The 14,679-nt window shown below is 37.8% G+C and overlaps 1 protein-coding gene across 1 annotated transcript; it reads left to right on the forward strand.

The window, feature by feature from the left end:
* Positions 1 to 1,328: 1,328 nt before the first annotated feature.
* LOC132791516 (uncharacterized) lies at positions 1,329 to 2,644 on the forward strand. The gene is made up of 2 exons (XM_060800478.1): positions 1,329 to 2,496; positions 2,563 to 2,644. The coding sequence occupies exon 1, from the start codon at positions 1,448 to 1,450 to the stop codon at positions 2,474 to 2,476; it is 1,029 nt and encodes a 342-aa protein (XP_060656461.1). The 5' UTR covers positions 1,329 to 1,447; the 3' UTR covers positions 2,477 to 2,496; positions 2,563 to 2,644.
* Positions 2,645 to 14,679: the final 12,035 nt, after the last annotated feature.

Raw genomic sequence — 14,679 nt, forward strand, 5'->3', positions numbered from 1 at the left:
TGTGTGTGCAGCATGACCGAATGCTTGTCAACATGATGTAATTGCCCACACTCGCACATCCTTGCACATAAATGAGCTGATGTCCTTTGGCCGTTGACGCTGCATCCTTGTAGTGGTCACGTTGCTCATTTTCGCATAATGTTTTATGCACAACTAAATACAAATGCGCTTTAATGAGCGCTTCTGACCAGCCATGCGGTTAATTTATTATGCAAAACAGGCTTTCACACGCCAGCCATCGTCATCGCCATCGCCATCGCCATCGCACACATTGTGTTGGCCTCAACGATGAGGATGCGCGGCCAGAACATGGCTGTAACTCTAATAATACTGCATTGTCCATTGGCCATGTAACAATTACTTGCACAGTCTTTCCTACTTCAGGGGCTTGTTTGCTGCTGACATTGCTGCTCTTGCTGTTGCAGTTGTTGCCGCAAAGTCGTTAAACGCAGCACTCGCAAAAAAACAAACAAAAAAACAAAAAACACACACAAAAAATGTTGCAACATGTCGTGGCATACTTTTTCGGTGTGCAATGGTAAATGTCATGACCCAAACTGCATGTGGAAGCGACGACGGCCACGACAGCGAGGGGGAAATTGCAAGATTTGGGCGCATTTATCATGGCCGACATGTTAGCCACTTGATTAACACCTTGAAAAGCCAGCAAAGCGGCTCAAATAAATGTAAAACTAAAGCTCGGGCGCACAATTTAAATGCCCTGGAATACAACTGGCAGAGGGGTATATGCTGTGCAGGAGATTGTGCGGATTTTAGAGTTGTTTGCTTTAGTTATGTTAGATGAAGTTATAAATAGAAATTTTATTTGATTATGCTGTCCGTCTGTCTGTCTGTCCATCCGTAGAAACATCTAGATCTCAGAGCCTATAAGAGATAGAGATATAATTTTTCTTCCACAGTCTTGTTGCAGTTGCACGCAGGTCAAATTTTGGTCTCAAATTTTTGCCATGTCCATTTCCGCCCCCGAAAATCAAAGAATATCAAGTAACAAGTGCAATTTTTATGTCATTTTCTCTACATACAGTAATAACTATAAGATTTATGATTCCTGCGATCAGATGAAAATTCAAGAAATACGTTTGTATGGCAAAAAACGCTTACTACAATATTGTCCTAACTACTTTGGCTGACAATCTGGTACGTTTAGTATATTTTATATGTAATACTCTATCAATATACCAAATATATATTTATATTTATTTTGGTATTTTTTGCGGTAGATGATACCATATTCATCTATTCATTTTAACAATAATACCACAGTATTTTGCGCTTATTCAATATCGAATTGAGGCCGACAACCTTAGCAAGCTTCGTCTCAGTTGGACACATTTTTCTACTTAACCTTTTTTCCTCCTTTTTCACACTTCAGTTTTAACTATCAACAACTTAAATTATACAAAAACGAAAACAAATTTCAAATAAAATGCAGATCAATGAAGATATTGATATGTCATGTAAAGAGGAGACTGTGAACCATCAATTGAAAACTTCAGAGAAAACGGCAGAAAAGACTGCTGAAGAGATTGCAAGAGATACTATTAAAGCTGAGCTGCTGTTAATGGAAGGCTTTAATGCAAAGGAGGCTTATTTTGCCAGTCTAGCCGAATGGACAAGACAAGCGCATGAATGGAACTCTTTTGTGAACTTTGTCAACTCGAGCTTTTCGATATATCTAAGGAATCGCTCGCTAGCTCATCGATCGAGGCGTGTGATCTGGACTCCACAACTGAGAGAAGCTCGACACAGAATTGATCTCCAGGCAGTTGTTGAACTGGACGGATTACCGCGTCAACGTTTGATCTGGGGATTGGGCGGTGTGGAAATGTTGGTAGCTCCATTTTGGAAAAGAACTCTTGCCGAAATTTTTGATGCTTTCATCACTATACTGATGAAGATTTTGGTGGCATTTATGTTCATCAGTTTTACCAGTGTTGATGAAAAGTTGCCAGTTGTGCGCATCTCGCTGCTAGCGGAGGAGAACTTCGTCTTTAGTTTCCTCGAAGATTTGCAAGCAATCTTTCAACTGTCGCTTGCTACTGTTTGTCTGATAGTTGTGATGAAGCTACTTGTCTTCTGGTATGAATATCTCTTTTTGAAGTACAATCATGGTATGACACCAGGCAAATATCTCATGAACATACGTGTTATCTATGTAAAAACCGTCATTCCATTGCGTCCAAGGCCAGCTCCGGCTTATATTTACCAAGTGTTAAGTGAACCGTATTATGCCTTCGTCTATCCAGCCATAACACCAAATGCTCGCAGAATTTTGGCTAGGGTTATACTCAAGAATTTCATTATACATTGTTCTTTTCCATTTTGCTTGCTTTTGATATTCCCCAGAGATAATCGTACTACATATGATTTTGCCGCCAAAACTGTTGTGGTTGAGGCGGGAACTGAACGAAGACCGACTGCAAATCGGTTTGATGTACGACGACGGGGTCATTAGCTTGTAAAAGTTAAGGTGCTGTAAGTTACAATTCAAATAAATGTCAAATAAGCCTATCATGAAATGTAGTGACATCCCCCTGCTAGGTCTTACCGTTTAGATGAGATGTAGTGGCAGCCTTTTCGCTCTTATCGTTTGGTGTTGCGTTGGGACAAACGATGCATATATGTTATATGATATGATATTATTAGCATGTTATTACAAAAAGGTTTAACTCTTTTTGTGTACATCAATTCAATGTACTTATAACCTCCAAGCTATTACCAATTGAGTTATGTGTTGGTAATCAGAAGAAAAGGTGATACATATATAGAAACATATAATACTATGATTTCATAGACTAGTTCTTAACACGACCTTCCAAGAATTTGTAGGGTATTACCACATGAGAGTATTTTCAGCCTCCAAGGTCTTACTATTTGTGCAATTTGTTCAAATTCAGTCAGTCTGGGCAAATGATTTTATGGTTAAATAGCTGAAGATATATTCATTTATTAATGCGATTTCTTAGTTTAGTTCGTTATAGAGCCTATGAATAATCATAGGGTATTTCGAAGTGCATCACATGAATGTATTTGCAGCCTCCAAGCTCTTACCGTTTAAGCTATACGTTGATAATCATTTAATTAGTCGAGACAATCTATTATATATATTTATGAAGATACATATACATACATCTATCTTGTACTATGTTTTCTCACTTCAGTTTGTTATATAGCCCTGCCATTATTTTAGGGTATCCTGAAGTGCATCACAGCCTCCAAGCTCTTACCTTTCTGATTATTCATAGGTAATCATTCAGACAGTCGAGACAAACGTTTGTATATTCATAAACTTAAATATATATCCATTTAGTACTATAATTTTTCACTTTAATTCTTCATAGAGCTTTTCCATAATTATAGGGTATCTTGAAGTGCATCAATTTGCAACATTGCTACGCAACACGATGTTATTTTCGTTGTTCTTGTTGTGTGTGCATTTAATATTTGTGTCATATTGCATGGCTCGTTGGATATAGTCCAAAATATACGTGTGTGGGATGTGTGTATGAGTGTGTGTGTGTGTGAGAATGTGTGTGCTTTTGACGTCTATGATGTGTGTGCATTGGATGTGCATGTGTGTGTGTGTATGTGTGTATGTGTGTGAGTATGGCATATGTACGAGTTTTATAAGTTGTGAGCCAAGTGGAGGAGGCAGCGAGGCAACAAATGCCGTTGGATTTGCATGTGCGGGATTTGCAGTCGAGCGGAACTTGCAAAGGCTAGCAAAGAGGGGAAGGGGAGGGGGAGATGGCAAAGCCATCCCAATGCCAATGTGATGCATACTAAATACAACAACAACAAATAAAAACAACGAATAGAAATGGGAATGGCAACAACATATGCGATATTCTGTTTAAGTTAAACGGATTTTAAAAGGCTTTGCTAAACACTTGTGCACACTAAAGATTACAAGGATGATGGCGAACCCGAGCATGCAGGAGTCGAAGAAGAAGAAGCAGTTCCAGTTGCATCTGCAGATGCAAATGCAGATGTAGATTGTGATGCCCAAACCCAAAGCCAATGCCAATGCCGATGCCGTTGCTTAGTGCTGATGCTGCAGATGTTCTCCTTGCCAAAAAAAAAATGCAAAGAAAAAAAACTGCACATTGTCAGAGAAAAAATTTAAGGAACAGCAACACGAGAGATAGAGATAGGAAAAAAGCAAATTGAGTATAAGAAAATGATTGCAATCCCTGCACAATTTCTGCCACTTTTTTAGTCTCTACCATCATCAAGTTGTGCGTCGAAAAAAAAGGAAAGAAAATGGCAAGAAGCTTGCCAAATAAACACAAGCTAAAAAAGTGCATTAATTGCGAGCTTGGCAATCAAAGCTGCTGCTGCTAAAATATAAAGCAATTGGCTCAGAGATTGTTGTAATTTAACCTTAACTCTTTCTAATAGAATAATTGGCAAGCGATATAGAATTTAAAACTCTTTCTAGTAACTATAAAACTGATCAATATTATTTTAGCACACATTCGATGCTCCTTTGTTTTGCTCAGCTTGATGAGTGCTACTTTTAATTATTCGCTGGCAGTCAAAGGAAAACTGCAGCACGATGAGCTAGCTATAAGCTGTACGGATTCTATTATCAGTTCTTTGGTATTGTTTGAGCATTTGCTTCCTTTCGATTCCCTTTGAGCTCTTCCATCAAAATACTCCCTCATTGTTCAACTGTCTGTCTCTCTGACTATGTTTTGGTTGACAATGCCAGAGCATTGATAACCTCACAATCGATTCACATGGTCAACCATAAATATGCTCTGCTCTGCTCTGCTCTCTTTCCATCACTTTGCCGTTTCCTTTTTGGCATTATAGTGTGGCGTCATAAAACGAAGCCCAGTTGGATGTCGAGTTTTTAAATGGAAACCCAAAACTGGCACTAGAGCACACTACACAATTGGAGTGGACTCTGCTGCTTCTCTGCTCTGCTCTCTGTGTGCCACACATCAGTTGTTGGCAGGAGCACGTAGAGCAATTGCTTTTGTTCGGGGATATCCATAACAAAAGTCGCAATTGTTTTGAGTATGGCATAAGTTCTTTTGGCTTTTTAACCTTTTTGTGTGCGTGACTGTGTGTGTGTGTGTGGAGTTCGACATCATGTTGGAAGATATCATTAAAATCATATGCTGCACTAGTCAAAAACTGGCGACTGACCCTCATGCGATATTTGAATATAAAGTTCAACAGTTACCGAGATTTCTCTTTCTATATACATTTTTTTTTATGTTTTGTTCTCAACCGCAAGACAACGAGAACTGCGTGGTCGTCATACTGCTCACATTTAACCATATATTTCTAAAATAATAAATGTTACAGCTGGTCGACTTTCAGATGCTCTTTGTTCTTTAATAAAAACACAGACTTCGCCTTAATAAATTAAATTAAAATTTTTCCTAAAAATATCTAGTATTTTTGCTGTTTCGACTATCACATTTTGTTTAGAATATTATTATATTGTTTAGTATATTGTTGCCAGGTATTCGTTAGTTGGTATTTTGTGGTATTTTTGAACCCCAAGATTCAGTATTTTGTTAATACTTATATACAACTTTTGGGTCAAATTCCAATAATTGTTTTTTAGACTCAGCTGAAATATTAGTATAAAATTAGTATAGTGTTTTATAGTTAGTATGTTATTTTGTGCATTTGTATTACACAAAAATTCTCTTCAATTCTGTTTGGTAGTATTTATCGCAGTTTATTTGTTAATTATTTTATCTTTTACGTCCATAACTAAAAGGAATAGTTTTTTATACCTGAAAGCCCAGCTGCCTTGGCTGATAATCAGGTATATTTTGAAATCTGTGGTATATTTCAAATGTTATCAATATACTTTCGGTATTTTTAGAATTTTTGAGGTATATTATTTGGTATAATACCGCACTGTTTTGCTTTTACTCAAAATGGGTAAAGTGTTTCTTACTTGTTTTCATATAAAACTAGTTTTCATTCTTATATCTCTTCCTCTGATTTGCAAATTTTGTTAAACGATATTCATTTTCATATCAAACACGCTGTCTGCCAATTTTGATGCGCCCCGTTTTGGGGTTAAAGTGTATTAGAAAATGTTATAAAAATAGATGACGAACGTTGTCTGGTGGCCGCATTGCAAAAGTTTCCAATATCACAGGCTGGTAAATTCAGGCTGACAGCAGCAGGAACAGGAGCGGGAGGGGGAGCGGGAGTTGAAGTATTCCCAGGCGTTATTGGCGACTGATTCCTGGTCTCCAATCCACGCTCCGTGGGTTTCGCTTTATGCGTGTGTGTGGGCGTTGGTCACTGTGTGGTCGATGTGTGGCTAATGTGCATGTGTGTGTGTGTGTATGTACGTTTGTGTTGTGGCTAGAATGTCTGCGTGCAACGTGGGTGTGTGTGTGTGGCATGAACGGCAGCAACAGCAGCAGCAGCTCTGGTGGCATCGCGCATTGAATTTCATGACGTCATTAGTGTTAATGACATCAGAGCTATGCATAATGCAGAAGTTTAAATATTGTTGCCACACTTTGGCTACGGCCAACGGCTTCTTATGCTCCACATAATGAAAACTTGCATGTTGCATGTGGCATGCGGCAAAACGAGCAACGAGCAACTAGCAACTGGCAACGAACAAGCAAGCAGCCATAGTACAAAAATGTAAATGAAAGAAAAATAGAACAAAATGTGAATACTTTGCCATTTTTCCATGGAAAATAATGAGCCATAAAGTGTGCGCAATTACAGTTTGGGGTGGGCACAAAAGGGGGGAAAACTGTCTGGGAAATTGTTGCACTTTTTCTGTGGTTTCCTTTTCATCGAATATATGAAAGGATTTCCCTATCTCCCACTCACCCAATATTACTCTTCATTCACTGGCTTTTAGTCTAGATGTCAGATTGTATTTCATTCACAGTTCGTCCAGAGTTTCGTTTAGTTTGGTTTTAGTTGAGTTCAAACAGTTTCTAATCTTTAATCATTAGACTTGAACATGCAAAATTTCAAAGCGTCCAAAACATGTTGTAAAGCTTTTTGTTGACAAATTTTTGGTTCAACAATTTATTGAATTTCAAGCAAAGAGAATTCTCTTTTTTTCTGCTCTATTTTTAATCAACAAATCAATTTGAAAACATGCCAAAAGGGACTAAATTTATATTTATTTAAAATTAGAAATTCAACATTGAAATATTATTGGATTTATTTTTATTTTGTTTTGCCTTTGAGATACAATTCCATAAAAAAATGCATAGCATTTATTATGATTTGTTTTATAAAAAGAAATTACGTATACGCAAGAGTGGATTGCATCACCCTCTACTCTGCTCTGCTCTCGACTAAAACATTGTCAGTTCATTATTAGTTGCTTAAACTCCTATTAGCCAGTTCACTAATGGTCTTCGCTGCATTAAACCAATTTCGCTGGCTTTTTATGGAGATTCCCCTCGACTTAATGAGCTGTGGATGCCGCTATTGCGGCGGGCAAAGCAAAGTCGCCAACTCATCCGCTTAGAAAAGTAGTTATTAATAGTTGTTAGTGAGGCTTTTGGCTAGTTATTTTCAACTGGCAAACGTGAAGCAACTAAAGCTGCGAAAACTTATTAACACTTGCTTTTTTTCGGTGGGGATAGTTTAAAATGATTGGTTCTCCGCGAAGCGCAAATTAAAATGCGCAAGTTTTGCGCGGAGCGGGTGCAAAAATTATAAAATATATTGCAAACGAAGTTTTTGGGAGCCCAGAAACTTTTTGGCCAAGAACTGTGCGACGGGAAATGGGCGAACAACAACAACAACGACAGCAACAACAGCAAGAAATGCAACAACTTTTCGGCTGGATTGCTGGTAATTGCAGTTGTTGCCAGTTGGCCGAAAATTGCAAAAGAAGCCCCGGCGAAACAACTGAAATAGCAGCAATTTCAAATGAGCAAAAGGCAACATTATGGCCGCAGCCTCTGGCCATCTTTCAGCGCCCTTTCTCCCACTCTCTCGCTCGCTCTCTCTGAGTTTCCACTCGAACTCTCTCAATCCGTTGTGGACATGGAATTCGCTGCTGTCTCCTGCTACCAACTTTGTTTTCAATTTGCGTCGCGGGCTGCCACATAAATGAAATTGGCCAGCACTTTACGAGGTGTTGGCCCATTTGCTGCTTTATGGCCAGAACGGCGTACAAATACCGATACACATGTATTCAAACACACACACTGACAACATTTGTGTGTGTTAAACACATGGACTATCTAGCTTTATCTGTTGATGGTTTTTTCATTATTTTATACATATTTCATGGTATTCGAATGGAACCTTTGCATTTTTCATTACCTTGCCAAACAAATTGGCGTTGACAACAACGCCGAGCAGATTTCCCCAAAGGATACCGACAACAACAATAACCACGACAGCAACAACAACAACAACAGATATCGACAACAACAACCACGACAACAGCAACCAACAAAAAGTAAATTTAAAATTGAAATCAATAATGTATTTTGGACTTTACGTAGGCGACATTGCAATCAGTTAAAGTCTCTCCCCGCCGCATTGAGGCTGACAACAAGTGGGAAGAGGGGAAGGGGGTGGAAAGAGCGGGAGAAAGTAGCAAAATGGCTGCTGATGCTGATGAGCAGCCATTGATGATGCCATGATTGCCATTATTAACTCAAAGCTCATCCAATTATTTATAAACCTTTTTCGCACTGACGGAAGTTTCCTTTGCTCACATTTTCTCTGTCGCCTTCAATGGAATTTTACAATTTTACAGCACAAATATGAATTTATTGCCATGCATAATGATAGAGGCCTTTAAAAAGATCTAGCCAACTGTAAAAATAATAAATATATTACCTGGCATGGGAAAAGGGTGAAAAATAAGATAAATTAATTTGGGTTGATTGATTAAAGATAAATTTTATATACTCGAAAGTTGTCGCAACAAATTGTATTTAATATTTTAAACCACGATTTGTTTGCTATAATATCAGAGGAAGAATCCGTTTATTATTTATTTTTTGCAAAATGTTGATAAAGCTCTTTTCCTCTCTGCATTTAAAATTGATGCGTTCTCATGCATGCGGCAAATTTATTTGTGTCATAATTGATGTATACAATATAAATACAGATAATACCTAATTTTTTTTACGGTCAAACGTGATAACATTATAATGCGCGCATTTGGGAATTATGCTGATGGAATGGAGGCAAAAAGAAACTAATACAAAACAAGTAAGAAAGTTGAGTGTGCTCGACTGTGCGATACCCGTTACCCATTTCGAATAAAAACAAAACAGTGCAGTATTATTCTTAAAAATTTACCAAATTAATATATCGCAAAATACTGAAATATACCAAATTAACATATCACAAAAATGTTAAAAATATACCGAAAGCTATAATCAGTATATTGATATAGTAGTTCTTTTATTTAAGCAAAACAGTGCGGTATTATTCTGAAAATATACCAAATTAACACACCGTAAAATACTGAAATATACCAAAATATATAATCAGTTTATTGATATATCGATATATGTAATATATCACAAAATACTAAAAATATACCAAAAGATGTAATTGGTATATTGATATAGTACTTCATTTAAAGTATACCATAAAATACAAAGTTAAAATGCCCTTCTACCCCTTGGGTGGCAGGTATAAAAAAAACAAAAACTGACAACAATTCAATGAAAACGGTATACCGGAAAAAACAACCGCAGTTTTTTTGTGTAACGCAATGTAATTGAGGGAAAACTGATTGTAACAAGCGGAGAACAAAAGATTTTCTTTAGCGGGCAAATTCAAATTTAAAATTCTGCAACGTGTCGCAGCAGAGTTGCAGGTCACGTGATGGGCGCAAAAACGAGCCACAAAAGGCGAAAATGTGGCAGTATGAGAGAGTGGAATGGGGTTAAAAACTGGTTAAAAGGCACAACACACAAAATGAAGGGAAACGCGTAATACCAGAGCGAAAGGGAGAGGGAGAGGGAGTGAAAGAGAGGAGCGATACTACAACTGCAACATTTTGCCTGCAACTCGTGTTTTTTTAATTAAACCCAGCGACAATTTGACATCAATATCGAAATTAAGATCTTGCAGTGCGAGCGCAGGAAATGCCGCTAGCCTGAGGGGGGCAAGTGGCAAGTGGCAAGCGGCAATTGGCAAGTGTGGCATGTGGCATGTTGAAGTAGTCGCCGAGTTGCGGAGCAACATCCGCTCAGCCACAAAGTGCGGATATCCGCCGCAACAATTTCCACAATTTTGTTTTGTCATTTTCAATTTTGCACATTGCAAATCACGTTGGGGGCGTGGCAGGTCGCCCTCGTGTTATTGATGCGCGAAAGCAATATTCTCTCATACACTCCCTCACATTTATAGGGTATTTGTGTTGATGCCACAATTCTGCAAAGCTAAAGATACGAACAGACACACATTGATGTGGCAATAAAACATTTGCACGAAGCGGAGGAAGTGGTGAAGAGGAGGATAGTCGAATTGGAAACTCGTTGTCAGGGTTGTGGGGGAAAATGCTGACAGAATTGTCAGCGTAACGGCAAAATAATTGCGGCCTCTGCAAGTGACGCAAAATGCTCCATCAAAATGCAAAATGGTAGCAAAAGTTCCAAATGAAAGCCTCAAAATGGGACAACTTAATGAAGCACTCAAAAGTTGCACAAAAAAAAGTGGGCAGAGAAAAGCGAAAAAAAAAATTATAAAAAATTGCAACATTCAAATGTGAACTGCAATGACATATGACTGACAAAGTTAACAAGTGCAAAAAAAAAAGTAAATGCAAAATGAGTGTGTGGACAAATGAGAGTACTTTGCATAATATACCCTGCAGTATAATCCCATTTATAATCCGCGAAGAAAGATTATATTTTACAACACAAAATATAATTTGCTGAGTTGCTACTTTGAATTAAATTCATAACAATCCTTTCTAATTGTCCAACTTTTGGAATACCCACTGAAAGTTAAGGTATTTGCAGCAAACTGTAAAATATCACTATGTCAGCTATCAAATGGCAATAAAAAACTGCGACGTGAATTTATATGTGTTATTAAAAACATAAATTTTATAAATATCGAAAGACAGTCAAGAGAGGGAGAGAGAGAGAGAGGGAAGTTTGGGCGTTAACTGCCAGCAGCTTGTTTGTAACGTTATGAAAACAGTTTGTTGTTGTTTGTTTGTTTTGATCTGAATTAAAAACTCATAAACGATTATAAATTGCCTGTACTTTGGGATGTGAGAACTGAATCGCTTATTGCGTTAAGTTTTTAAACGTTACGAGCATTGCAATTGACACTTCATTGACTTGATTCGAGGGAGGAATACATAAATAAAAAATAAATAGTTATTTTACTGAAAAGCTCTTACAAATTTAAAGCAAAAGAGAAGTTAAAACTTTTTTATTACAAAAAAATACATTTCATTCGATATGTACAGAAAAATCGTACAAATTCTTTTGTGGTAGAATTTAAGGAAAAGTTTAATGCAAAGCAGCCGTTTTAATTTTACATTCAGCGCACAAATGTAGGCAAATGGTTTGTGAAAATGGTGATAAGCTTGAGTGGAGATCTCGTGACTATGTCGGTTTCTTAATGCACTCGTGGGACGCAATTAGCTTTCTAATGGCAAGTGAAAATAAACAGCATACTTAAAGTTGACTAAATACTTGAGTTGCCCGTAGTTTAAGCCGTGGGGCTAAGCTTAAAGCTGATTACGCACTTTTCAGAATAAGCGTTGGACAAATAAAAAATGAAAATGTATTAAAAAAAAAACACTGCGAAACGTACAAAAATAAACAACAACGATACGGACATAAAACCGCGAAGAACTCTTTGAAAAAGCTCAACTTCAAGATATCCCTTATTGATTGTCAGAAGAGTTTGGTGTAGAAACCAAACTTTCGATATTTATTTGCAATAAAATGTAAATAAATGAGATAGTAAATAGTAGATTCCTTAAAAGTTGAGGGAGAGTTTCACATGCCGTTTAGTAATATTTTACGAGCATAGGGTATTTTGCGGAAGCGAAGCAGGCAAAATGGGCAAATGAATAAAAATGATTGTGGTAGCGCTGTGAAGTTAAGCAGAAGCAGACATGAGGAAGACGAACGCATGTGAGGCAATAAAGCAACACATAAGCCACATAAAACCAAAAAAAAAAGAAAGCAACGTCGAACAACGAGAGAGGAGAGTGTGCTCGACTCTGAAATACTTGGAGTGCTAAAAAATATTCTAGATATGCGTAGTAGGTTTAGTTGTATGTCCTCCAAAATTGACGTCTTTAGCTCTTATAGTCTTTGAGATAGAGATGTTTGTATACGTGGACAGACAGCCAGACGGACGCGGCGTTGCCACCTTGTGATAATACCTTACTAACTTGCGGTTAATGCGAAATAAAAACACACATACTAAGGGACGTCAAAGCGCGTGAGTAAGGGCGAAAACAGGACATGAAAGAAATGGCGAATTAAGAGGGAGAGGAACAGCTTTAACACGCGGCCGCCTGCGTTAAAAGTTTTCAATTTTTACGACTTCATTAGAAACGCATGATGAACAATAATGATAAGACACAGACACGCACGCACACTGCGAAACACTGTGAAACGCAGCGAAGACAAGACGAAGGATGCGAGACTGCGATAAGAGAGTGAGCAGGACAGATTCAGACAGCTGTTGCCCGACATTGCAACTACTTACACACACTACACAAACAACCACTACAACTCTACTACAACAAGCATAACTACAAAGACTACTACAACTACAACTAATAGAACGAGAAGACGGACCGCAAAACGCAAAAAGTCACGAGAGGAGGGTGGCCAACAACAACAAACAGTGTGGGGAGAGCAAGAAGAGAGAGCGACGTTGAAGTCGAAGTAAGCAGCATGAGAGCGACAAGTAGAAGGCGGAGTCAAAGGCGACGGCAAAATTGCGACAAGATGAAGGAAGTGAAGCAGCTGGAAAATTACTCCACACACTTTATGAATGAGTGTCATTTAAGTGGCCAAATGTGTGTATGTGTCTGTGTGTCTGTGTGTATTTTCGAGTGTGTTGTGGCTGGCAGCTTAAAGGCAAACAGCGGGAGCCCAAGTGAAGGAGTGAGAGTGACATATATCAAGCGAGGGCGAGAGCGCAGGAGTGTGAGTGTGAGAGCGCAATGAGTAGCTGTCTGTAATGAAAGTTTAAATTGTTTTTGTTTTCCGAATGCTTAGACAAATGTGGACTAACATGAGTTTGAGGTTTAGGGCTTTGAATTGGGGTTTGGGTTCGTTCAGTTCGTTGAGTTGTTGTTTTTGGCATTTGGGCTAATAAATTCAGTTTTTACACGAAAACACATAAATATTGAGCTGGGAGCTATTGTCTCTGTTGTGTTATAAAGTTTATCATAAATATATTGTGCTTTTTGTGTGCGAATGTCTGGGAGATGGGGAATAGAAAAAAAGATAGCTTATGCAAAAAAGGGCAACACATGATAAATAAGTGGCCAGAGAAAATATGTGGGAGTCTGAAGATGAAGATTAGCAATGCTAAGAGAACTGTTGAGAGCTTTTTAAGTGATTACACTATCGAAAGTTTAAAGAGATTAAATTGGATATAGTTAGCTGTCGAATGCTTAAAGAGATGAAATTTCATATAATTAGACACATTTTGTAATTGGCTCCATTTCATTGAATTTGAAATCCATTTATTGACAAACTATTTATTGCCTTTCTATCAGTTAGAAATTATTCTTTGAGTTTGAGATGAAGATAGTAATGCTTAGAGAACTGTTGAGGAGTTTTTAAGTGATGACACTATTGAAAGCTTAAAGAGATTACATTTTGTATAATTACCTACATTTTGTAATTAGGTTTCACTTCAGTAAAGTTTGTAATCCATTAATGGACAAATCCTATCATCTGGAAATTAGTCTTCAACTTCGATAATCAAATTTCAGGGTAAAACTATTTATCTTACAGTTCAGTAGTTGCAGGTTCTGTAAATCGATTAATCCAATCTTGCGGATTTAATGCAGTTGCCAATGTCTGGGATTGAGAACTTGCACAAATTGCTTTAAACCTTTTTCAATTCGAATTACTTTGAAATCAAGTTATATGAACTTGTACTCATACTCGTAAGCACAATCAAAGGCAACCACCACAAATATTTGCTCAAATTGAATTTGGCTCAATACGAAATGAAGAAAAGCAAAACGCCAGCAAAAAAAAAAGACGAACGGAAAATGAAAACACAACTTAAATGAAAGCCAATAAAAAGCAACTTGGAGGACAGTAAAAACAATTTGTCGACTTGCTTTTAGTTTCTTGCTCCTTTACTTCTTACTCACGCTCTCTCAGTTTTATGTGAGTGTGAGTGTATGTGTGTGTGTTTGTGTGTGTGTGAGGCGCCTCAAGGCGCCTTCTGTGGTGTGCTGTTCAACAACTTCCGTTCGACTAATTTCATTTACTTGGCCAACTGCGGCAGAAGCTGAGCAACTTGTTAACTGGTAATTGATTTCATTAGGCCCCCTTCTTCTCATTTTTTGGCGGTGGAGGAGGAGGAAAGTGCAAATTATGCTGTGGCTGTGACAAAGAAAAAGCCATCAAATTTTCAGAAGAACCGCAGACGCAAATCGACTGCAATTTGTTGTTGTTGTTGTCCCTTGACAACTTGTTCGACTAGTTTGGCATATGT

This window comes from Drosophila nasuta, chromosome 2L, assembly GCF_023558535.2.
Source record: "Drosophila nasuta strain 15112-1781.00 chromosome 2L, ASM2355853v1, whole genome shotgun sequence".
Lineage (NCBI taxonomy): Eukaryota > Metazoa > Arthropoda > Insecta > Diptera > Drosophilidae > Drosophila > Drosophila nasuta.